Source organism: Mixophyes fleayi (genome assembly GCF_038048845.1).
Source record: "Mixophyes fleayi isolate aMixFle1 chromosome 1 unlocalized genomic scaffold, aMixFle1.hap1 SUPER_1_unloc_2, whole genome shotgun sequence".
In the NCBI taxonomy this organism is placed as follows: Eukaryota; Metazoa; Chordata; class Amphibia; order Anura; family Limnodynastidae; genus Mixophyes; species Mixophyes fleayi.
In genome coordinates, this window is record NW_027445876.1 from 372735 (window position 1) to 398679 (window position 25945).

The window sequence follows — 25945 nt, forward strand, 5'->3', positions numbered from 1 at the left end:
AATATCTGTCCCATCATTCTATCTCCTGTCCAATATCTGTCCCATCATTCTATGTTCTGTCCAATATCTGCCCCATCATTATATCTCCTGTTCCTTATCTGCCCCATAATTCTGTCTCCTGTCCAATATCTACCCCATTATTATATCTCCTGTCCAATATCTGCCCCATCATTCTATGTCCTATTCAATATCTGCCCCATCATTCTATGTCCTATTCAATATCTGCCCCATCATTATATCTCATGTCCAATATCTGCCCCATCATTATATCTCCTGTCCAATATCTGTCCCATCATTATATCTCATGTCCAATATCTGCCTCATCATTATATCTCATGTCCAATATCTGCCCCATTATTATATCTCCTGTCCAATATCTGCCCCATCATTCTATGTCCTGTTCAATATCTGCCACATCATTATATCTCATGTCCAATATTTGCCCCATCATTATATCTCCTGTCCAATATCTGCCCCATTATTATATTTCCTGTCCAATATCTGCCCCATCATTCTATGTCCTGTCCAATATCTGCGCCATCATTCTGTCTCCTGTCCAGTATCTGACCCATCATTATATCTCCTGTCCAATATCTGTCCCATCATTCTATGTCCTGTCCAATATCTGCCCCAGCATTATATCTCCTGTCCAATATCTGCCCCATTATTATATCTCCTGTCCAATATCTGCCCCATAATTATATCTCCTGTCCAATATCTGCCCCATCATTATATCCAGTCTGGTATCTCTCCCATCATTATATCTGCTGTCCAATATCTGCCCCATCATTATATCCAGTCTGGTATCTCTCCCATCATTATATCTGCTGTCCAATATCTGCCCCATCATTCTATCTCACGTCCAATATCTGCCCCATCACTATATCTCCTGTCCAATATCTGCCCCATCATTATATCTCCTGTCCATTATCTGCCCCATCATTCTATGTCCTGTCCAATATCTGTCCCATCATTCTATCTCCTGTCCATTATCTATCCCATCATTCTATGTCCTGTCCAATATCTGCCCCATCATTCTATCTCCTGTCCAATATCTGCCCCATTATTATATCTCCTGTCCAATATCTGCCCCATCATTCTACGTCCTGTTCAATATCTGCCCCATCATTATATCTCCTGTCCAATATCTGTCCCATCATTATATCTCATGTCCAATATCTGCCCCATCATTATATCTCATGTCCAATATCTGCCCCATTATTATATCTCATGTCCAATATCTGCCCCATCATTCTATGTCCTGTCCAATATCTGCCCCATCATTCTATCTCCTGTCCAATATCTGTCCCATCATTCTATCTCCTGTCCAATATCTGTCCCATCATTTTATGTCCTGTCCAATATCTGCGCCATCATTATATCTCCTGTCCAATATCTGCCCCATCATTATATCTCATGCCCAATATCTGCCCCATCATTATATCTCATGTCCAATATCTGTCCCATCATTCTATCTCATGTCCAATATCTGCCCCATCATTCTATCTCCTGTCCAATATCTGCCCCATCATTCTATCTCCTGTCCAATATCTGCCCCATTATTATATCTCCTGTCCTATATCTGCCCCATCATTCTATGTCCTGTCCAATATCTGCCCCATCATTCTATCTCCTGTCCAATATCTGCCCCATCATTCTATCTCCTGTCCAATATCTGTCCCATCATTCTATCTCCTGTCCAATATCTGCCCCATCATTCTATGTCCTGTCCAATATCTGCCCCATCATTCTATCTCCTGTCCAATATCTGTCCCATCATTCTATCTCCTGTCCAATATCTGCCCCATCATTCTGTCTCCTGTCCAATATCTACCCCATTATTATATCTCCTGTCCAATATCTGCCCCATCATTCTATGTCCTGTTCAATATCTGCCCCATCATTATATCTCATGTCCAATATCTGCCCCATCATTATATCTCCTGTCCAATATCTGTCCCATCATTATATCTCATGTCCAATATCTGCCCCATTATTATATCTCCTGTCCAATATCTGCCCCATCATTCTATGTCCTGTTCAATATCTGCCACATCATTATATCTCCTGTCCAATATCTGCCCCATCATTCTATGTCCTGTTCAATATCTGCCACATCATTATATCTCCTGTCCAATATCTGCCCCATCATTATATCTCGTGTCCAATATGTGCCCCATTATTATATCTCATGTCCAATATCTGCCCCATCATTCTATGTTCTGTCCAATATCTGACCCATCAATATATCTCCTGTCCAATATTTGTCCCATCATTCTATGTCCTGTCCAATATCTGCCCCAGCATTATATCTCCTGTCCAATATCTGTCCCATCATTATATCTCATGTCCAATATCTGCCCCATCATTCTGTCTCCTGTCCAATATCTACCCCATTATTATATCTCCTGTCTAATATCTGCCCCTTCATTCTATCTCCTGTCCAATATCTGCCCAATCATTCGATCTCCTGTCCAATATCTGCCCCATTATTATATGTCATGTCCAATATCTATCCCATCATTCAATCTCCTGTCCAATATCTGTCCCATCATTCTATGTCCTGTCCAATATCTGCCCCATCATTCTATCTCCTTTCCAATATCTGCCCCATTATTATATCTCCTGTCCAATATCTGTCCCATCATTATATCTCATGTCCAATATCTGCCCCATTATTATATCTCATGTCCAATATCTATCCCATCATTCTATGTCCTGTCCAATATCTGCCCCATTATTATATCTCATGTCCAATATCTGCCCCATCATTCTATCTCCTTTCCAATATCTGCCCCATCATTTTATCTCCTGTCCAATATCTGCCCCATTGTTATATCTCATGTCCAATATCTGCCCCATCATTATATCTCATGTCCAATCTCTGTCCCATCATTATATCTCATGTCCAATATCTGCCCCATCATTATATCTCATGTACAATATCTGCCCCATTATTATATCTACTGTCCAATATCTGCCCCATCATTCTATGTCCTGTTTAATATCTGCCCCATCATTATATCTCCCTTCCAATATCTGCCCCATCATTATATCTCCTGTCCAATATCTGCCCCATTATTATATCTCATGTCCAATATCTGCCCCATCATTCTATCTTATGTCCAATATCTGCCCCATTATTATATCTCATGTCCAATATCTGCCCCATCATTCTATCTCCTATCCAATGTATGCCCCTTCATTATATCTCCTGTCCAATATCTGCCCCATCACTATATCTCCTGTCAAATATCTGCCCCATAATTATATCTCCCGTCCAATATCTGCCCCATCATTATATCTCCTGTCCAATATCTGCCCCATCATTCTATCTCCTGTCCAATATCTGCCCCATCATTCTATCTCCTGTCCAATATCTGCCCCATCATTCTATCTCCTGTCCAATATCTGCCCCATCATTATATCTCCTGTCCAATATCTGCCCCATTGTTATATCTCATGTCCAATATCTGCCCCATCATTCTATCTCCTTTCCAATATCTGCCCCATCATTATATCTCCTGTCCAATATCTGCCCCATCATTATATCTCATGTCCAATATCTGCCCCATCATTATATCTTCTGTCCAATATATGCCCTATCACTGTATCTATCCTAATATCTATCTGTTAAATCAGTCTGTCTTCTGTCTGGTATTGACCTCAGTCCTTGTTCCTCTTTCCATTATCGGACTTTACTCCCTGTCCCTATGTTCAACTTGAACTTTGTTCTCTCTGTTCTGTTTTAGTCCACTTCCAGCCCCTGTTTCCACCTTGGGCTCTACTCTTTTTCTATGTCTTCAAATTGAATGGAACTTTTTTTCCTTGTCTACAGCTTAGAACTTTCTCCCTGACTCCAGCTTATACTTTCCTGTCTCCAGTTTGGCCTCTACCCACTATCTCTGTCTCCAGTTTAGATTGTTCTCCCTTATTGTCTCCAGCTTAGACTGTTCTCCTATCTCCATTCTGTCCTCTACTCCTTGTCTTTTCTACATTCTACTAATGGGCTCCATTATCTACTCCTGTGGGGACATAATGCTCCACTGAGGTCAGTGACCCTAACCCCAAGGTCTGGATTTAGCCAAAGCTTATAGAAAGCTGTCACATGTTTTTTGTATCTTATATAATCCCTACAAAGGGCTTTTACAATGTGAGGTTCATTTCCAAACTATAGAGGTATGTTCCTATGGGGAAAGAGTTATGACTGCTGAAGGATGTCCCTGTTTACTGTTTACACCACTGCAATGCAACCAGTAATATTCTTACCAATCACTTGGTGATGTAGGAAGTGTCTTGCACCTCCTCTAGTGGCCGGACTTGACCATTCCATCACCTACATTGTGAGATGTTTCTCTACAGGTCAGTGGAAGCAGTGCTGTGATGACTTGATGAAGATAGAAACTCCACCACCCAAGAGGACAACTGCAGCTCTAACAAAGCAGGGATCCCTATATCATGAGATGGGTGAGTAGCGACACGTTCTGCTCCTGGGGAGCATTCTGTGGAGTGGGGCTCATAGGTGGGCAATGGGATGAGAAGGCTGGAGGAAAAAGATAGCATAATAAAGGAGATATAAGGCTGAATCAAGGAGAAGGAGATGAAAAATCAGTGAGAAAGGTGTTGGTGGATGAGGAAAACAAACAGTGACGGGAATAAGGAGGATATAGTTTGGATGAGAAGGCTGGATACATGCTACAGAAAATTTCTTCCGATGCGATATCGTTAACAATTTTGTACACATGATCATGAGTACACACAATTTTACACAATCTACCATCAGATCTGTGCTCTTCATCCGTCAAAACCATCGTGACTCTGTAAACCCTAAGGAGATCTGCCTACACTGCTGGCCGTGACTGCGTACACACTGCAGAAATTTGCCCGTCATTGTTCCATCATTTATAGAGATTTTTAGTTCCGTTTATAAAATCAAATCAAATGATACAATGTGCTTTGGAACGATAAAACATGATCGTTTGAGCGTACACACTAATGCGATATCAGACCTCACGGTCGTTTATTGTGTGATCCACACGATGATCGGCTGAAAAACCTGTAATATGTACCCAGCTTTATAGTGATCAGGAATAGTGAAGATCGGATGAAATTATTTTAGAAGATTGAATGAGACAGAGGGTACAAGGAGTAGAAATATTGGGTTAGAGGGGTGATTGGGATAATGAATAGAAAGACTTTATCATATGTGTAATGAGGATAAGTAGTACAACGAGTAGATGGGAAGGAAGAATCAAATGCCAGACAGGTTTAACACACACCTGTCCCTTACACCTCTCTAGCCGAGAGGACAGCAGTCACTTTATTGTCCTGGTTCCTGGATCCCAGCCGCTCGGCCCAATGTTCTTCCCCTCTTCCAGTGTGGTCGGAATCTGATACAATATCCCCTTCCTCCAGCAGGCCCACCAAACCAAGTGTGTCTCTCACAGATAGTCTTCTTCTTCCGTACTATACAGGGAGCACCCTGCACAGATTTCATTATAATATACAATACAAGATAATCCAGCAGATATTGATTATATTTTATAGGGGAATTATATGAGTATTGTTATCATTTAGTACAGATGGTTTTCCTTGTAGGGATTAGGAGGAGACAGATTGGAATAAGAGGGTGGTTGTAATTAGGATTAAAATAATGGGATGAGAAGAGTGTTGGGGATTAGGAGGATAACGTTTGGATGAGACAAGTAGGTGGGGGATAATCAATAGAGATAATGGATTCGGAGGGTAATGAGGAGAAGAAGCACAAAGATTGGAGGAGGAGTATGATGGGGCAAGGAGGAGATAGATTGTCTAATATGAGTGGCAGAGATATGAGAAAGATTGGATGAAAGGGTGATGGACATAAAGAGTACAAAGTGTGATGGGGATTAGACACAAAGATTGGACCAGAAGAGTGAAGGACAATGATTTGATGAAATGAGTGGTAGGAATTAGGAGGGGAGAGACTGGAGGGGAAATATGAAGACCGGAGAGGAGTGAGTATATATTACAAGGAGGTTCATCAGACCATGAGGAGGAGAACATCAAGTTAGATGGTTGTTTGGGGCACAAGGATGAGAAATTTGAAACATAAGGTCAGAGAGGATGGGAATGAATGTTGGTGGAAGATCTGATGAAACAGGAGATATGGATGGAAGGACTTTGAGTAGATTGTATGCCGTCTTCCATTAAATTATTAGATATGTCATTTCCATGACTCGTCATTATTTTCTTTACTCTGTATTAATGGTGGACATTTGCTGTACCCTCAGTCATGCTGACTAACATTACTCTTATGTGTCTCTCTCTTTCTCCTGTGTCTGTATGCATGGCATTGCACCCCTTCTCCCGTGTTTGTGCCTTTCTCCTTCTGCATGTTACACCCCTTTCTCTCCGCTCAGCTCTGTCTGCTCCCCCCACACCCACTGATGAGGGTCTCCTCCTGCAGGATAACGCAGTCTCTGCTGAAATCCGATCACTGCTGTGCACCTATTACAGTGACAGGTTTGTAACACGCACAGTCAACGCCACGAGTGCATAGTGACCCATTTACACGCACATGCGCGTGTGTGTGTGTGTGTAAAATTATTGGATAATGGATAGACGTAGAACTCACCTTCTGGTTGTCGGGGAGATCTAGGCTTTAGAGCAGAACAGCGTGGAACATATGTGTTACATCGAAGAGACAGTCTAGTGATATAGTGAAATCAGTTCCATGTTCGTAGACATTCCCTGAGTAAGATGCCAGTAAGATGCCAGGATGTATTTCTGACCAGACGTGTTCTGGTAAATCTCTACTCTCTACCAATCGTGTTATTGTAAATCTCTACTCTCTACCAATCGTGTTATTGTAAATCTCTACTCTCTACCAATCGTGTTATTGTAAATCTCTACTCTCTACCAATCGTGTTATTGTAAATCACTACTCTCTACCAATCGTGTTATTGTAAATCACTACTCTCTACCAATCGTGTTATTGTAAATCTCTACTCTCTACCCAGCCGTGTTCTGGTAAATCTCTATTCTCTAACTAGCCAGGTTTTGGTAAATCTCTACTCTTTAATCAGCCGTCCTATGGTAAATCCCTACTTTCTACCAATCGTGTTATTGTAAATCACTACTCTCTACCCAGCTAGGTTTTGGTAAATCTCTACTCTCTACCAATCGTGTTATTGTAAATCACTACTCTCTACCAATCGTGTTATTGTAAATCTTTTCTCTCCAACCAGTTGTATTTTGGTAAATCTCTACTCTCTAACCAGTGTTTTGGCAAATCCGTACTCATCAACCAGCCATGTTTTGGTAAATCTCTACGCTCTAAAAGCTGGTTGTGGAAATTTACCTGATAATGAACCATTTAAAAAGAAAATAATACCACAATCCGCTCACTCAGTTGACTTGACACATTGTTCATGGATCGTTATGTTTGCAATAGTCCTGTCCAGTTTAAAAGTAATATGTGATCTCTACAGAGGAAATAATCCCTTTGAGTTGTCTGATTGCTCACATTGGAGCACGCTGGATTCACCACTAGAATAAACCGCACACTCTCCCCTGGTCTCCTCCATTTATAATAACTGCAGATCTCACTCCTACATCTTGGACTTGATTCATATCTGGTAGCTTTGTCTTCCGAGCCCAATATTGTCACGTGTTCTGCCTCTTGTCACGTGTTCTGCCTCTTGTCACGTGTTCTGCCTCTTGTCACGTGTTCTGCCTCCTTAGCAGAAGGGACCAACAGGACGACCTTGTCCAGAGACTTCAGAAGTGGTCTGTGCTGAGCCGGCCCTATTATTACTACCATGGCCTCAGATTAGTGGGGTGGAGATGCTGTACCCACAAACAGAGTGGTCTTAGTCTTACTGAGCTGTCACTAAGCCCCAATACACCGCCACACAGTGTATGCTTCATACAATGCAGTCATCCCCCTAAATCTCCCACAATGCACATGTAATAAAACACGGTCTATGGCTGTTACCTGACACATGGACATGGTACACAGTCTGTCATATAAACAAAGGGTGAGAAGACGTGACTATGATATGATTTGTCCAACTAGTGCGTTTTACTTCTGTAAAAAGTAGAGATGTTTACTGACCCCCGTGTTCTGGTTTTGGTTTTGGTTCTTGAACTGGATTAACTTCGTGTTTAGGTTGTGGTTTTGCCAAAACCGCTTTTGCGTGCCTTACTTTTGGGTTTGGATCCCTATTTTTTTCCTAAAATCCCTTTTTTTTTTTTTTTTTTTTGCTAAAATCACATAATTTTGATTTTTTTACCCTACATTTTTATTAACCTCAATAACACTAATTTCAAGTCATTTGAAGTCAATTTTGACCACCTCAGGTCACAATATTATTTTCATACACTTTCAAACAAAGACTGCAGCAATTCTTGCCAGTAGATGACACCGTACAATGTGACTGCAGATTTAGAAGACCAAGCCTACCAGCCCTATTATTTCTATTTCAGCAATGACAATTAGCAATGGAGCTCTCCTGAATGTCACTGGAGACTTTGAAGAACACTGCTACCCCTCCTCTTTCTATTTTATCGATGATGCTGCCCAACTGCACTAGAGACTGCCAAGAACTGTGCTACCCGTTCTGTGTCCCTCCGTGAACTGGCGCTGGATCGCCGTGGAGGGCGTTACTAATAGAATCCAAAACTCGTGAGATCCGACGACGTAACAATGACGTTTTGCCTCGTTTTCAATTCCAAGGGCGCGCGAAAGCACTCGGCTCGGTACTCGGATTACCGAAGTTTGGGTGTGCTCGGTTCTCAAGGAGCCGAGCCTGAGCATCTCTAATAAACAGGGAAATGCAGGTTCTGCTGTGTAAGGGCATAGCTTAAACTATGGACATGGTTCATGTGTGGACTGCACGCCAGATGGATTTAAAAAAAGAGCACGGACAATGTGTATAGTTCTGACCGAATTCAAATCCACGCGGATCTCAAGATGCATTTTCATTTGTATCTGGGTGGAAGTACGCTCTGCTATACGTTAATGCCGTATGTAGACACACGCAACAGACTGCAGTATAAGTAAAAGTGTCCGTTCAATAAAAAGTCAGAACACAAAACATAAATAATGTAAATTATTAAATAAATGAACAAGTCTTAATAGTGGTAATAATAGTAATCATTAATAAAATTATGTATTTAAAAACCTTTTATTTACGTTACAAACATAAATCAGGATGTTCTTAAGGCGTTCTGTACATACAATGAGCCTGATTCATCAACGCACGCATTCTAAGGGCATTCTAAGGGCATTCTAAGGGCTATGTGCGTTTGTTTATAAGCTCAGGTAAATCCGCTCTGCATACTCTGCATACTCTTGAATTCATCAAGCAGCGGATCTGAGGATACAGGGGTAGATCTGCTGTGCTGTACTACACAATTCTATGCATGATACTTCCAATACCTACGTGGAATATACATTCACAAAAGAATGCACCGCAAAAAAAAATAATTTAATTAATGTCACCTGGTAATAATACAGGCATTAGCGATAAGACTGGTAAATACAAAAACTAGTGATTGTGGGCCTGATTCATTAAGGAAAGTTGAGCAAATGTAAGTAAGGCAAAACCATGTTAAATTGGAGGGAGAGGTAAATTTAAAATGTGATGGCAGATTTATAGTTGGGGTAGGACATGTCCTAGATCAACTTTAAATTTCAGTGTAAAAAAAAACTATTGAGTATTTGTGTGCTACATGAGAAAACAGCCAGTATTTAACTTATGTGCAAAATAATAAACTAATTTGCACATGGTTTTGTCCAAAACTTTCTAAATTTTTTGTTTAACTTTCTTTAAAGAATCAGGCCCAGTATCAGTATGGGATATAGCGGTGTACTAATGATTGTATCACTATTGGATATAGTTTTTTAGTAGTGACTGTGTCAGCTGTGTATTTTTGACTTTAACATTGTGTTATTCATTATTTTAACTAACAATTTTCTAGGAGCATTATCTAATTATACACTAATGCCTTGTTATTTCATATAGTGATACATTAGTAATGGTACTTGTGTGATATTGTTGTTACCACTGGCTCTTTGCCTGATACAGTGTGTATTATAGTGAGTTATTAGTGATTGTAGCAATGTGTGGCATAATATCTTTCACATATTGCTTTTTATTCATAGTCTCCATCTTGTCTCTTCCAGCTATTGAGGGCCTTGGTCCCATCCCTGACCTTCTCTCTCAGAGGATGAAGGAATTTGAGCTTCAGAGGGGGTTGGATCCACCACCTTGGACATCTTTCTTCCACAGTCCCACTACAGGTCCTCCTTCCTGTTCATCCTCCTCTGATTGTGATAGTCCGCCCGTTCAGTCCTCTAGACTTCGTCCCCGTACATTCTCCCTGGATGCTAAACTGACTTCTCTGAAGACCCAGGGACTGAGAATGGGCGAGCATCAGTCTCCTTGTCATGGATCATCAAGAACCAGTAGAGATGAAGGTCTTCGTCTAGAGGGCAGAACCTCCAGCAGTAGTGGCAGCAGCACCCCTGATTCAGAGAGGGGGTGTCCGAACCGCAAGAACGTGAAGAGCCTGAAAACCAAACTGGACCCCCGTAACTGGCTTCAGAGCCAAGTGTGAGAGGTCTACTAACAAGTCAAAGATGCCGGAGGTGATCGGAGGCCAAAGAGCAGTGGCACGCGTTCCTATGACAAAATGGCTTCTTTCAAGAGCTTAGTGCTGGATGAGTGCTCGGGTCGCCCCCTTCTCTGAACATGGAGCCCGCACATCACCTTAATGCTTCTCACTTGACTGAGGTTAATGCAGAGTCAAGTCCTCAAATCGCTGTGTGAGAAGAAAGAAGGGAAATGAGACACAAAGTTTCCACCCACCTCAGGGCAACATATACATAAATTATTTCCCCAATATAAGACTTTAAGGAGCTGCAAGATATATGGATAAGTCCTCTCTTGGATGGGTGAGAGAGATAGAAGGGAGTCAGGAGAAATGAGGTCTGCCCCTCCCACTATAGGGTGGCACAAATGGGTTGTATGCGACATGGTGTCTCTCTCTCCCACTGCAGGGTTACAAAGACAGATGAGAGCTATAATACCTAGAGATTGTCCCTCCCACTGCAGGGTGACACAGACAAATGGGAGCTATAATACCTAGAGATTGTCCCTCCCACTACAGGGTGACATAGACAGATGGGAGCTATAATACCTGGAGATTGTCCCTCCCACTACAGGGTGACACAGACAGATGGGATCTATAATACCTAGAGATTGTCCCTCCTACTATAGGGTGACACAGACAGATGAGAGCTATAATACCTAGAGATTGTCCCTCCCACTGCAGGGTGACACAGACAGATGGGAGCTATAATACCTAGAGATTGTCCCTCCTACTATAGGGTGACACAGATGGGTTGTATGAGACATAGTGTCTCTCCCTCCCACTGCAGGGTGACAAAGACAGATGGGAGCTATAATACCTGGAGATTGCCCCTCCCACTACAGGGTGACATAGACAGATGGGAGCTATAATACCTAGAGGTTGCCCCTCCCACTACAGGGTGACAAAGACAGATGGGAGCTATAATACCTAGAGATTGCCCCCCCCACTACAGGGTGACAAAGACAGATGGGAACTATAATACCTGGAGATTGTCCCTCCCACTACAGGGTGACACAGACAGATGGGATCTATAATACCTAGAGATTGTCCCTCCTACTATAGGGTGACACAGACAGATGGGAGCTATAATACCTGGAGATTGTCCCTCCTACTACAGGGTGACACAGACAGATGGGAGCTATAATACCTAGAGATTGTCCCTCCCACTACAGGGTGACACAGACAGATGGGAGCTATAATACCTGGAGATTGCCCCTCCCACTACAGGGTGAGAAAGACAGAGAACTCTAAATTACTGACAGAATTAACCCATTTTGAGGCGTGTGGCAGAATGTTTCTGTCTCTCCAATTGCCCAGACAGGACAGTTTAACTCTTCAATGTCTAGTGTTTCGGTACCAGTATTTCCACATGATGGATTTGGCTCCTGGAAGTTAAAGAGTTGAAGCTTTATCTTTATAAACAGCGTAACCAAATAACGACTAACAGAGTATTATCACTTCAATAAATTGTTATGGAGAAAGATGGTGCTATTCCATTTCTTGTGTGGTCATTTCTCAGACATTGACATCAAGGTCCAAACACGGGATGGTCACATCAGTCTGGCAGATTGCATGGCATGGTGAAAATGGACAAAAGGAGCTCAGCATGGCACACAGCACAGTGACAGACTAGCAGGTGTGGTACATTTAAAAAGGCACAGTGCATGATATATACTGTACATTACATAGTAGTAATCACCTACTGTCCAGAGCCAGGAACTAGCACAGTGTCTGTAATCACCACCTGTCCAGAGCCAGGAACTACCACAGTGACTGTAATCACCAACTGCCCAGAGCCAGGAACTAGCACAGTATCTGTAATCACCAACTGCCCAGAGCCAGGAGCTAGCACAGTGTCTGTAATCACTGCCTGTCCAGAGCCAGGAACTAGCACAGTGTCTGTAATCACCAACTGCCCAGAGCCAGGAACTAGCACAGTATCTGTAATCACCAACTGTCCAGAGCCAGGAACTAGCACAGTATCTGTAATCACCAACTGTCCAGAGCCAGGAACTAGCACAGTATCTGTAATCACCAACTGCCCAGAGCCAGGAACTAGCACAGTATCTGTAATCACCAACTGCCCAGAGCCAGGAGCTAGCACAGTGTCTGTAATCACTGCCTGTCCAGAGCCAGGAACTAGCACAATGTCTGTAATCACCAACTGCCCAGATCCAGGAACTACCACAGTGCCTGTAATCACCAACTGCCCAGATCCAGGAACTACCACAGTGTCTGTAATCACCAACTGCCCAGAGCCAGGAACTAGCACAGTGTCTGTAATCACTGCCTGTCCAGAGCCAGGAACTAGCACAGTATCTGTAATCACCAACTGCCCAGAGCCAGGAACTAGCACAGTGTCTGTAATCACCAACTGCCCAGAGCCAGGAACTAGCACAGTATCTGTAATCACCAACTGCCCAGAACCAGGAACTAGCACAGTGCCTGTAATCACCAACTGCCCAGAGCCAGGAGCTAGCACAGTGTCTGTAATCACTGCCTGTCCAGAGCCAGGAACTAGCACAGTGTCTGTAATCACCAACTGCCCTGACCAAGGAACTAGCACAGTGGCTGTAATCACCAACTGCCCAGGGCCAGGAACTACCACAGTGTCTGTAATCACCAACTGCCCAGATCAAGGAACTAGCACAGTGTCTGTAATCACCAACTGCCCAGAGCCAGGAACTAGCACAGTGTCTGTAATCACCAACTGCCCAGAGCCAGGAACTAGCACAGTGTCTGTAATCACCAACTGCCCAGATCCAGGAACTACCACAGTGACAGTAATCACCAACTGCCCAGAGCCAGGAACTAGCACAGTATCTGTAATCACCAACTGCCCAGAACCAGGAACTAGCACAGTGCCTGTAATCACCAACTGCCCAGAGCCAGGAGCTAGCACAGTGTCTGTAATCACTGCCTGTCCAGAGCCAGGAACTAGCACAGTGTCTGTAATCACCAACTGCCCAGAGCCAGGAACTAGCACAGTGTCTGTAATCACCAACTGCCCAGAGCCAGGAACTAGCACTGTGTCTAATCACCAACTGCCCAGACCGAAGGAACTAGCACAGTGTCTGTAATCACCAACTGCCCAGATCAAGGAACTAGCACAGTGTCTGTAATCACCAACTGCCCAGAGCCAGGAACTAGCACAGTGTCTGTAATCACCACCTGCCCCGAGCCAGGAACTACCACAGTGTCTGCAATCACCAACTGCCCAGATCAATGAACTAGCACAGTGCCTGTAATCACCAACTGCCCAGAGCCAAGAACTAGCGCAGTGTCTGTAATCACCAACTGCCCAGATCCAGGAACTACCACAGTGCCTGTATTCACCAACTGTCCAGTGCCAGGAACTAGCACAGTGCCTGTAATCAACTGCCCAGAGCCAGGAACTAGCACAGTGTCGGTAATCACCAACTGCCCAGAACCAGGAACTAGCACAGTGTCTGTAATCACCAACTGCCCAGAGCCAGGAACTAGCACAGTGTCTGTAATCACCAACTGCCCAGAGCCAGAAACTAGCACAGTGTCTGTAATCACCAACTGCCCAGAGTCAGGAACTAGCACAGTGTCTGTAATCACCAACTGCCCAGAGCCAGGAACTAGCACAGTGTATGTAATCACCACCTGCCCAGAGCCAGGAACTAGCACAGTGCCTGTAATCACTACCTGCCCAGATCCAGGAACTAGCACAGTGTCTGTAATCACCAACTGCCCAGAGCCAGGAACTAGCACAGTGCCTGTAATCACTACCTGCCCAGATCCAGGAACTAGCACAGTGTATGTAATCACCAACTGCCCAGAGCCAGGAACTAGCACAGTGTCTGTAATCACCAACTGCCCAGAGCCAGGATCTAGCACAGTGTCTGTAATCACCAACTGCCCAGAGCCAGGAACTAGCACAGTGTCTGTAATCACCAACTGCCCAGAGCCAGGAACTAGCACAGTGTCTGTAATCACCAACTGCCCAGAGCCAGGAACTAGCACAGTGTCTAATCATTACCTGCCCAGAGCCAGGAACTAGCACAGTGTCTGTAATCACCAACTGTCCAGAGCCAGGAACTAGCACAGTGTCTGTAATCACCACCTGCCCAGAGCCAGGAACTAGCACAGTGCCTGTAATCACCAACTGCCCAGAGCCAGGAACTAGCACAGTGTCTGTAATCACCAACTGCCCAGATCCAGGAACTAGCACGGTGTCTGTAATCACCAACTGCCCAGAGCCAGGAACTAGCACAGTGTCTGTAATCACCAACTGCCCAGAGCCAGGAACTAGCACAGTGCCTGTAATCACCAACTGCCCAGAGCCAGGAACTAGCACAGTGTCTGTAATCATCAGCTGCCCAGAGCCAGAAACTAGCACAGTGTCTGTAATCACCACCTGCCCAGAGCCAGGAACTAGCACAGCGTCTGTAATCACCACATGCCTACAAACAAGAACTAGCACTAAGGCGAACAAGACCACCTCCCATCCTAAAACACCACATGCCACAAAGTTCAGCCCAGTTTGTAACCTGTTTATATACCTTGGGCTAAATGTTATTTTTGTGATTATGTTTGTCACACAATGAACCACTGCGCTTTTTAAACCTCTGTTTAGAATAAATATATTGGCACATATCGGGTACAAGTCCCATGCAGTGGTTATAGGCACAAGGCGCATTCATTAAGTTTCAGGTATAGCCTGTGGCCCCGGGTAATGTCAGGCTTAGACTGTGTTGTGAATTATTTTCAGGATTACGACCCCTTGCAACGTGAAACGAGGGAGGAATTGGCGACAATAATGTGAAAAGTAAGTGCTTGTTCATGCAGATTCCTGTAATTCATATCCTGTGTTTTTAGTTGTATCTTTTACACCTGCTACAAGGCAGGATGATAGTGATGACTGACAAGGGTCAAGGCACTGTCTGACCACATGGCTGGAATTAAATTATTGCCAGAGGAAAGCATCCACAGGCATTGTGAAACGCGTAGCAGCCTCCAGAAACAGTGATCCTCCATATCAGACTGACTGCTGTACAGGACTCTTGTAGAGACACCAGAGGTGGTTGTATTATACTAATTATCTGATAGTGATGTCTATAGTCTAGGTAGTGTGATCCAGGATAACAGTGTATAGAGGAAGAGATATCACCAGGTGACAGTGACTGCTGTACAGGACTCTTGTAGAGACACAATAGGTGGATGTATTATACTAATTATCCGATAGTAATGTCTATAGTCTAGGTAGTGTGATCCAGGATAACTGAGTGTATAGAGGAAGAGATATCACCAGGTGACAGTGACTGCTGTACAGGACTCTTGTAGAGACACAATAGGTGGTTGTATTATACTAATTATCTGATAGTGATGTCTATAGTCAGGTAGTGTGATCCAGGATAACTGAGTGTATAGAGGAAGAGATATCACTGGGTGACAGTGACTGCTGTACAGGGCTCTTGTAGAGACACAATAGGTGGATGTATTATACTAATTATCTGATAGTAATGTCTATAGTCTAGGTAGTGTGATCCAGGATAACTGAGTGTATAGAGGAAGAGATATCACCAGGTGACAGTGACTGCTGTACAGGACTCTTGTAGAGACACAATAGGTGGATGTATTATACTAATTATCTGATAGTAATGTCTATAGTCTACGTAGTGTGATCCAGGATAACTGAGTGTATAGAGGAAGAGATATCACCAGGTGACAGTGACTGCTGTACAGGACTCTTGTAGACACAATAGGTGGCTGTATTATACTAATTATCTGATAGTAATGTCTATAGTCTAGGTAGTGTGATCCAGGATAACTGAGTGTATAGAGGAAGAGATATCACTGGGTGACAGTGACTGCTGTACAGGACTCTTGTAGAGACACAATAGGTGGATGTATTATACTAATTATCTGATAGTAATGTCTATAGTCTAGGTAGTGTGATCCAGGATAACTGAGTGTATAGAGGAAGAGATATCACCAGGTGACAGTGACTGCTGTACAGGACTCTTGTAGAGACACAATAGGTGGCTGTATTATCTCCAATAAGCACAGGCTATACACAGTAGCACAAAGCAGTCGGATGAGACAAGAGCGCCCATGCAGCAGGCTGTGTTATGATTGGATAGTTTCCTTCAAATGACTCTTACGATGTATTGGATGATGGAATGCTCCATGACAGTCACCCCTTCTATTTAACCTACCACTGCGCCACATATAGACAACATCCATGGGCAAATATTTCAGGGGTATTGCAGATAAAGGGGTAGCCAATGTAAGTAAAGTAGAATAAATAATATAGGCAGTATATTAGTATTCATAATATTTACTTCTACCCTGTAGATTAAAGCAAAGGGCCGCTATCATGAACACTCAGCTGACTGAACAGGTGAAGATGATTTATAAATGATCCTACAAGTACAATATGTTCATTACATGTGATTCTAGGTGTAATAGACAATGGACATCCAAGTCTCCAGCCATAGTGATATCCACATATCCGTTACACTGGTCTGGTCTACCTGGCACCAAGCCTCACGATCCGACATTCAAGTACCACATTAATCAGAGCAGTCATATAATTTGGGTGTTTATTAATCTTTCTCATTATATTATACATTTATAGTGATAGGTTAAATATATGTGCCACTGTATGTGGAATTAATAGAGAGCAAATTATTTAAAATGTTCTCTGACACAAGAGGTGATAAACCGTGTGAGCCAGCCACACCCGTCATGTGATGGTGTCACCCCGACGTGACAATCGACATTACACATTCCTTAAAATATGTTTCAGTGTGATCACTATATACTAACTCAAGACTTTATGTTATCACGAGTGACTTAAACGCTGTATGAAATGTGATATTATTTACTTCAGTTACCTAAAAACACAATTTAATATATTTAGTACAATTGTTCTGCATTCCTGAGTATAAAACATATCTGCAAATTGATCACGGGTGTTTGGGAGATTGTCTGTTATTGATGGGTGATAACAACTTAAGACGCCTTCTCATCGATGGTTTAGAAGAACTGAAGACATTCCCACAATAATAGTTGAAGGTATCCTTTCATCGGTGGTTTAGGAGAAGACATTAATTTAGTCATGGATGAGGGGAGCCAAAGATGAACATTCTTTTGTGGGTTATAAAAACAGAAAAAATGCCCTCTAGTTGATGGGTAACAAGAATTGCAGTTGTCTTCTCATTGACAGTTGAGGAAACCATGGACACCATCTGTCATCCAATCAATATGGTGGACTTCTGAAAACTCCCTTGACCTCCAGTCAGTAGGTTTTATTGAACGATGACTGTGCTATATAAAGGTGTGGTAAGTGATTTCCATACTAGTCTTGGAACTGTGACAATGTTACCTGGCCGGGAGATGAGATTTGTAGAAGGTACAATTCCCAGGTCACAAATGTTCCACATGTTTGTTCCCAGATACATAACCAACGTCTGCCACCTAATACAGGAAAAGAACCCTGAGATCTTTCTTCCTGACACAATATTATTTACTTAAAGAGCTTGTACCACATTTCCTTGGACAGGATGAGCTGAGAAAGATTTGTGTTTTGGCACAAGTAAGACGAGACAGTATTTGTAGACTGGGATACAGTGAGGAAGAAGAGGATGAAGGATAAGAACATAAAGACTAGAAGAAGCTATGTAAATAAACAAGGAATGTTGAGAGGAAAGTGCATTGATATTTGCAAGGAATACATGTGAAGTCCATGGGGAATGGAGAGTTTATGTAGTAAACAATTATTATTATCTGCGTGTAAAATGGACACACACAACGAATGAAAGTAGACAGACCAAGGTGTGAACAAAGTTGACACCTGGATATTAATAATATTTACTAACAAAAATGATTTTGTCAAACTATAATTGCCCTAATTTGGTCACTCACCTCTATTATACTTGAAGACATCCTAGTGAAGTGCAGCATTTAGATCAAAGAGAAATTTGGGAAGAGTTGGCATTGAAATCGCCATGATCAGCATGTTCTACTGTCTGCAGAGTGGTCAGTGTTTGGGTCTGTGTTGAAGGTTTGGTGTTACTGTCTTCTGAGCTGTCATTGGGATTCGGCACAGAGTCATATAAAATGAAGTCTTCAGCTGGTAGATTCTCAACTACTAAGTTGTTGGTGGGCAAGGTGTTATGTACTATTACATTATCTGTGCTATGGGCCACTATGCCCATGGGCTTTACATCTAATGCAGTGGAGCCACCTGTATGCAGTGGCTCAAATGAAATGACATTTCCCGTAACTGGTGGGCTGCCAGGGTGGGGGTCCTCGAACAGAATTAATTTCTCTGTGGGCAATGAATCACATGTCAACACAGTGTTTAAAGGGGGTGCTTCAAGAGATAAATTATCGCTTGGTGGTGACTGAGATTTAGGTGACCTGTCAGTGGGAAGAGAGGAAGACAAAGGTAAAGACTGACTTAATGGAACCTTAGTTTGGCTATCATTGGTTTGAGAGTCGTCAATATGAAATGAGTCATATAGAGATACACACTCGAGTAATGGAATCTCTGTTTGGTTATTTTGGGGTTGAGATTCAGGTGAGTGGTCGATGGAGAGGGAAGTAGATAAAGGTATAAACTCATTCAGTGGAACCTCTGATTGTTTATTATTGGGCAGAGAATGCAGGGAGTTATCGGTGTGAAAATAGTCAAATGCAGGTAAAGAGTCAATTAGTGATACCTCTGTTTGGTTATTATTGGGCAGAGAATGAGGTGAGTCATCGATGGGAAAAGAGCCAAATGCAGGAAAATAGTCAATTAGTGGCACTTCAGTTTGCTTATCATCATCATCATCATCGGTGGAAAGGGAGGTAGATACAAGTAAAAACTCAATTAGGGGCATCTCGGTTTGGTTATTATTGGGCAGAGATTGAGGTGAATCATCAATGGGAAAGGAGTCAAATAGAGGTAAAGGGTCAATTAGTTGAACCTCAGTTTGATTATTATTGGGCTGATATTCAGGCGAGTCACCGGTGAGAAGTGAGTCAAATACAGATAAAGAGTCAATTAGTGGAACCTCAATTTGGGTATTATTAGGCAGAGATTGAGGTGGATTGTCAGTGGACAGGGAGGTAGATATATGTAAAAACTCAATTAGTGGAACCTCATTTTGGTTATTATTGGGTTCACATTCAGGTGAGGAATCAATGGGAGGGGAGACAGCCACAGGTAAAGACTCAGGTAGTGGAACCTCATTTTGGTTATTATTGGGTTCACAATCAGTTGAGACATCGGTGAGAAGGGAGACAGCCACAGGTAAAAACTCAGGTAATGGAACCTCAATTTGGCTATTATTGGGTTCACATTCAGTTGAGGCATCAATGGGAAGGGAGACAGCCACAGGTAAAGACTCAGGTAGTGGAACCTCAGTTTCATTATTATTGGGTTCACATTCAGGTGAGACATCGGTGGGAAGGGAGACAGCCACAGGTAAAGACTCAGGTAATGGAACCTCAATTTGGCTATTATTGGGTTCACATTCAGGTGAGGCATCGGTGGGAAGGGAGACATCCACAGGTAAAGACTCAGGTAATGGAACCTCAATTTGGCTATTATTGGGTTCACATTCAGGTGAGACATCGGTGGGAAGGGAGACAGCCACAGGTAAAGACTCAGGTAATGGAACCTCAATTTGGCTATTATTGGGTTCACATTCAGGTGAGGCATCGGTGGGAAGGGAGACAGCCACAGGTAAAGACTCAGGTAATGGAACCTCAATTTGGCTATTATTGGGTTCACATTCAGGTGAGGCATCGGTGGGAAGGGAGACAGCCACAGGTAAAGACTCAGGTAGTGGAACCTCAGTTTCATTATTATTGGGTTCACATTCAGGTGGGGCATTGGTGGGAAGGGAGACATCCACAGGTATAAATTCAGGAAGTGGAACCTCAGTTTGGTTATCATGGGGCTCCCCCTGAGATTCAGGTGAGCTGTCAGTCTTTGATTTAAATCTGCTGCCAGAGGGATATATAAGAGATTGGGGTAAAGTCTTCAGATTTTGATTGCCTATCTGTGGGATCTCATCTAATTTCCCTGTGAAGCCTGATGATGGCAGCAAAGCATTGTATCCTAAAGACACCGTAATTGGTAAGGTTTTTAAAGTGCTGGGGTCAGTTGTCTCTACATTAAATGGGGCATAAGGACGGGGAACCACATAGGGTAATAAAGAGGCCAAAGGGGTGGAAACAGGAGAAATTCTGTCCACTAATACTGATGTTGAATCACTGGGAGTCACAAGACTCTCATCAGTGGGCAAATCAATGTGTGTGGTAGTAGTGGAAAGTGCGTCAATTCTACCGGGTGGAACTAAACCGTCTTTAGTCTCTGTGACATTTGCAGTAGAGGAAAGTGGGAAAGTATCCTTGTCAGGGGCTGGAGCAGAAGGAATTGAGACCTGTGAAGCTGAAATAGGTACTGTCACAGCCGGAGTAGAAGGTGGTAGTGCAGCCTGTGTGGTAGATATTGGTACGAGTGCCTCTGACTTGGGAAGGTCAGGAGAAATTGTTGGGCTAGCATAAGCAATTTCAGTCACGGGAGTGGAGATAGAGACAGTGGCCTTTATTGCAGTTGGTTCTTCAGATGTGGGGGAGCTTGTTGGTGATTTTACACCATATGTTTGTTTCATAATAGGTTTATTTGTGGCTTCAGAATGTAATGTTGATATGGTATCAACAGGCACAAGCTCAGCTTTGTATATTCCACTAGACACAGAACTTTGCTGAGTTTGAACATTTGGTTGTGGTATAATATTAAGGGATACCGGCCTGGTCTGGGGGATTGGGTTTGGGGTTGAGTTAGGTTGTTGCTGAGGCTCTGACAATGTTATATATTCAGCTCTAAATGGCAAATCATCAGACATAGCCTTTGGTGATGTATTATAATGTGTCTGAGTTGGAGAACTCCCTTTTATATGTGATGGACCAGCTCGAGTGGTGGTAATTGGAGGAGGTATGAATGAAGGTAAAGAGTCCACCTTAGTAGAGGTGACAGGCAGAGGAGACTTGGAGAAGATGAAGGCTGGAGAACATGGCTTGGGAGTGTGAGGTGAAGGAGAACTGAATGAATCTCTTTTTTGGAAACCATAAATGTAAGTTGGACTTCGGCTTGTGGGGGTCAAGATAGACTCTGTCATACTGCGCTGGTATCGTGGTGTTGGTCTGTTGAAAAATCCTTGGAGAGAGAAAAAAAACACGAGTCATCTACCAATAACTTGAACTTGTCCTAAAGATTACTTGTGCTGAATATAATGAGCGAAATAAAGGGATTCATTATCTCAACTGACTAATTACATATATAAATCAACTGATACTTTACTCAAATCCTAAACTGGCCATTTACCTGATTCAGAGAATGAACATTTACCCAAATTTTAAGCTATTTACCTGAATCATTAACTGCTCATTTACCCAAATCCTAGACTATTTACCCAAACAATCAACTGACCATTTACCTGATTCCGAGAATGACCATTTAGCCCAAATCTTAAACGGAACATTTATCCCACCTCAAATGTCGGTGATGTGCCGCACGGACATTGCGCCGCGGACATTGTGGTAAAAATCTCTGTGAAATCTAATTGAACCCCCTCCCCCATAGACTCAACATTTACGCCATTCATAGACTCAATATTGACCAACAGAATAGAGCAAGACTGACCCTCTGTGGTTTATAATGTAGACACTATCCTACTTACCAGAGGGGGATTTAGATGGAGAGCTTGGTGTGGATGGGGGTGAGAAGGAGCTGGACACTGAGTGTTCTTGCTGCCGGAAGAAGTTCCGAGGGTGCATGTACCTATGTGATACAAGGGAAGCTGCCTCCTGTGGAGATTTGTACAACAGATTTTAAGAACATAATGACCTCAAATTACAATGCAATAAAGTTAAATCATTAAAACTAAAATAAAACCAAAAATACATTGTGTGAACCTTCTGGCTCCTCCTAATCAGCCCTCACCCACAATGCTCTATTCTTACTGCTATGGATGTTCAAACAGGTACAAGACTCATACTCACTGCGGCCATCTCAATGGACTGACTGCGCTTATATCTCCCCCGCTCTTCCTCTTCGAATTCCTTCTGCTGCTGAACCTGTGGTGCAAGAGTCCAGAGGTAACAATATAACTAGTGGAGGTGTCTATGTAGAGGAGTATGTATCGGGGAGGTAAGTAGCAGCAGAGGTGTGTATGTGGAAGGGTATGTATCGGGAGAGGTAAGTATCAGCAGATGTGTGTATGTAGAGGGGTACGTATCGGGGGAGGTAAGTATCAGCAGATGTGTGTATGTAGAGGGGTACGTATCGGGGGAGGTAAGTATCAGCAGATGTGTGTATGTAGAGGGGTACGTATCGGGGGAGGTAAGTATCAGCAGATGTGTGTATGTAGAGGGGTACGTATCGGGGGAGGTAAGTATCAGCAGAGGTGTGTATGTAGAGGGGTACGTATCGGGGGAGGTAAGTATCAGCAGAGGTGTGTATGTAGAGGGGTATGTATCGGGGGAGGTAAGTATCAGCAGATGTGTGTATGTGGAAGGGTATGTATCGGGGAGGTAAGTAGCAGCAGAGGTGTGTATGTGGAAGGGTACGTATCGAGGGAGGTAAGTATCAGCAGAGGTGTATGTGGAGGGGTACGTATCGGGGGAGGTAAGTATCAGCAGATGTGTGTATGTGGAGGGGTAAGTCTCGGGAGAGGTAAGTATCAGCAGAGGTGTATGTGGAGGGGTATGCATCAGGGGAGGTAAGTATTAGTGGTGGTGCAATAGGAGTAATTCTAGAGAAGAGGGAAAGAGCATTAAGAAGATGTGGTCAAGGAAATGACCATTACAATGTGTGTTTTTTTTGGGGGGGGGGATCCACTGAGAGAGGCCAATACAGGAATTGAGGTAGAGAAGTTTGGTGGCAGCAGAGGAAGCAGAGTTGTCTATAGGAAGTTAGAGATCTCCTAGAATGAGAATGGATAGTTGAGAGAGAAAGTAAGGGAGCAAGGCGAAAAGGAGATTGGACAGGGGGACAGAAAATGGTGGAGTGAAAAGACGTGTTATGGACTTTGAAGGAGAAGGAGAGATACGATTTGGGTGGGATAACCTGAAAATTGTACGAGGAAGAAAGAAGGCTGTCCACTTCCACAGCATTTCTGCCTCTGGGATATGGGGCATTGAAGAGAGATATTATCTCGTAGGCGAGAGCTGCAGGTAAGCAGTGAGAGAAATGGAGCCAGAATATAGTGATTATAACACTTAGGAATGATAAGATGGTAAATGGAGGGGTGTTAAATGAGGAGAGATCTGGTATTTCACACTGCATAGGAGATGGAAAGGAAAATAGTGGGAAATATAAGGCTGTGATTGGATCACTTATAAATAACTTATGGTATAAATTGCCAATGCACTTATTTTTAATATTTTGTATATTTTGATATAGGAAATCGTTATCTCTGAGACCAGGGTAGAAAATTAGCTTTTTCTGTTTTAATCTTGCTAAAGGAAATACCTTATTTCTGATGTATATATCTGATACAATGAGCCTTTGTTTAGAAAGTCTGTGTATCGTGATGTGGGGAAACGACTTGTTTGGGGGTTGTACCTTTCTTTGAGAATGTGTATTCTGTGACTGTCTGAAGAAAGTATTCATGTGAATTAGACCTTTTGACTTGCTAGATTTCCTGTGTCTAAAAACAAGATCCAAGACATCACAGCGTTTCTAGAATTTCACAGATAAGTGTAAATATTGTTAGCTTTGCAATGCATGTAAATCCATGTTTGTGTAAACACATTGCATCCTGATTCTAAAAATAGCCTGTGTCCAAATCAATATAAAAAGCACTGTCCTGTACACTGAAATGTATCATTCTGATGTTCCATCTGACCTGATCACCTGGTACCTTCAACCAGTGTGTGAGAGCAAATAAACATCACTTGCTTCAAAGACCTGCTTGTAAACATCTTCAATATTGCTGTAATCCTGTGACCTGCAGATTAGACCCTAAATCTAATCTGTTCTCCGGCTGTTTCTGAGGTTTGGACCCAGCTTTTCCGGTACCACCGCTCTGCCTGCTATCCTGCAGCTCTGGTCAGTGTGATAGGCCAGGGGGGATCCATCCACAGCAACCCTGATCCATAGTAAGAGGTCCAGAGTACCAGCCCAGGTACACCAGCAAGGCGGTACCCCAGCTGTGACAGTAACCCAGAAGGAACGTGGTTCTGGGCGCCATAAAGGAGCCCAGTGGTGGCAGCAGGCTCCTCTTACTGCAGCAGGAGGGGCATATTCGGAATAATGAAAGGGGACGGTGACAAAGCAAGCCCAGCCGGTTCCCAGCAACAACAGACAGGGTGGCATAGGGAGTCCATCCTGTCACAGTGGCTAAGATTAAAAAGGTTAAAGTAAAAGGGAGTTGGAAGGAGGGGTGGGAGTAGTTGATGAGGAAGAGAGCATACTGTGTATATAGGTGAGAGAGGGGTGGGAGTAGTTGATGAGGAAGGTACCATGTTGATTGCATGGGTGAGAGAGGGGTGGGAGTAGATGATGGGGAAGAGACCATGCTGCATGGATGAGTGAGAGAGGGGTGGGAGTAGATGATGAGGAAAGGACCATGCTGAGTAGATTGGTTAGAGAGGGGTGGGAGTAGATGATGAGGAAAGGACCATGTTGAGTAGATTGGTTAGAGAGGGGTTGGAGTAGATGACAAGGAAGGGACCATGCTGTGTGGATGGGTGAGAGAGGGGTGGGAGTAGATGATGAGGAAAGGACCATGCTGAGTAGATTGGTTAGAGAGGGATGGGAGTAGATGATGAGGAAAGGACCATGTTGAGTAGATTGGTTAGAGAGGGGTTGGAGTAGATGACAAGGAAGGGACCATGCTGTGTGGATGGGTGAGAGAGGGGTTGGAGTAGATGATGAGGAAGGGACCATGCTGAGTAGATTGGTTAGAGAGGGGTTGGAGTAGATGACAAGGAAGGGACCATGCTGTGTGGATGGGTGAGAGAGGGGTTGGAGTAGATGACAAGGAAGGGACCATGCTGTGTGGATGGGTGAGAGAGGGGTTGGAGTAGATGATGAGGAAGGGACCATGCTGAGTAGATTGGTTAGAGAGGGGTGGGAGTAGAGAACACAATATAGAGATGGTGGATGGAGCAGATGGCAGGGCTGTGTAATAGTGTAGATGTTGGTTGCTGTTGGCTGGGCAGGGTGTGTTTGGAAGAGGTGAAAGGTCATGGGGTAATGGGCCGTGGGTCGGAGAGGTTGTGAAGGGGACACTGTTCATTCTGATCAGATGCACTCTCTTCTGGTTGTCCT

The 25945-nt window shown here is 43.4% G+C and overlaps 2 protein-coding genes across 12 annotated transcripts in view; one reads left to right on the forward strand and one right to left on the reverse strand.

The window, feature by feature from the left end:
* Positions 1-12122, forward strand: part of RTKN (rhotekin) — a 105798-nt gene extending 93676 nt beyond the window's left edge. For 4 of the 10 annotated variants that reach the window (XM_075193673.1, XM_075193669.1, XM_075193668.1 and 1 more), the window contains exons 11-12: positions 4363-4467; positions 10172-12122. In XM_075193673.1, the coding sequence (XP_075049774.1) occupies positions 4363-4467; positions 10172-10605 (539 nt within the window). In that variant the 3' untranslated portion in view covers positions 10606-12122. Of the gene's footprint in view, positions 1-4362; positions 4468-6401; positions 6505-10171 lie in introns of all 10 variants that reach the window. The other 6 variants (XM_075193672.1, XM_075193671.1, XR_012680399.1 and 3 more) reach the window with 5 other exon arrangements.
* A 5074-nt stretch (positions 12123-17196) lies between these two features.
* Positions 17197-25945, reverse strand: part of LOC142109486 (uncharacterized) — a 57736-nt gene continuing 48987 nt past the window's right edge. Inside the window, exons 9-12 of one of the 2 annotated variants that reach the window (XM_075193655.1) lie at positions 22672-22746; positions 22350-22476; positions 18538-21826; positions 17197-18090 (exon numbers count right to left, since the gene is read on the reverse strand). In XM_075193655.1, coding sequence (XP_075049756.1) covers positions 18582-21826; positions 22350-22476; positions 22672-22746 — 3447 coding nt within the window. In that variant the 3' untranslated portion in view covers positions 17197-18090; positions 18538-18581. Of the gene's footprint in view, positions 21827-22349; positions 22477-22671; positions 22747-25945 lie in introns of both variants that reach the window. The other variant, XM_075193654.1, reaches the window with a different exon arrangement.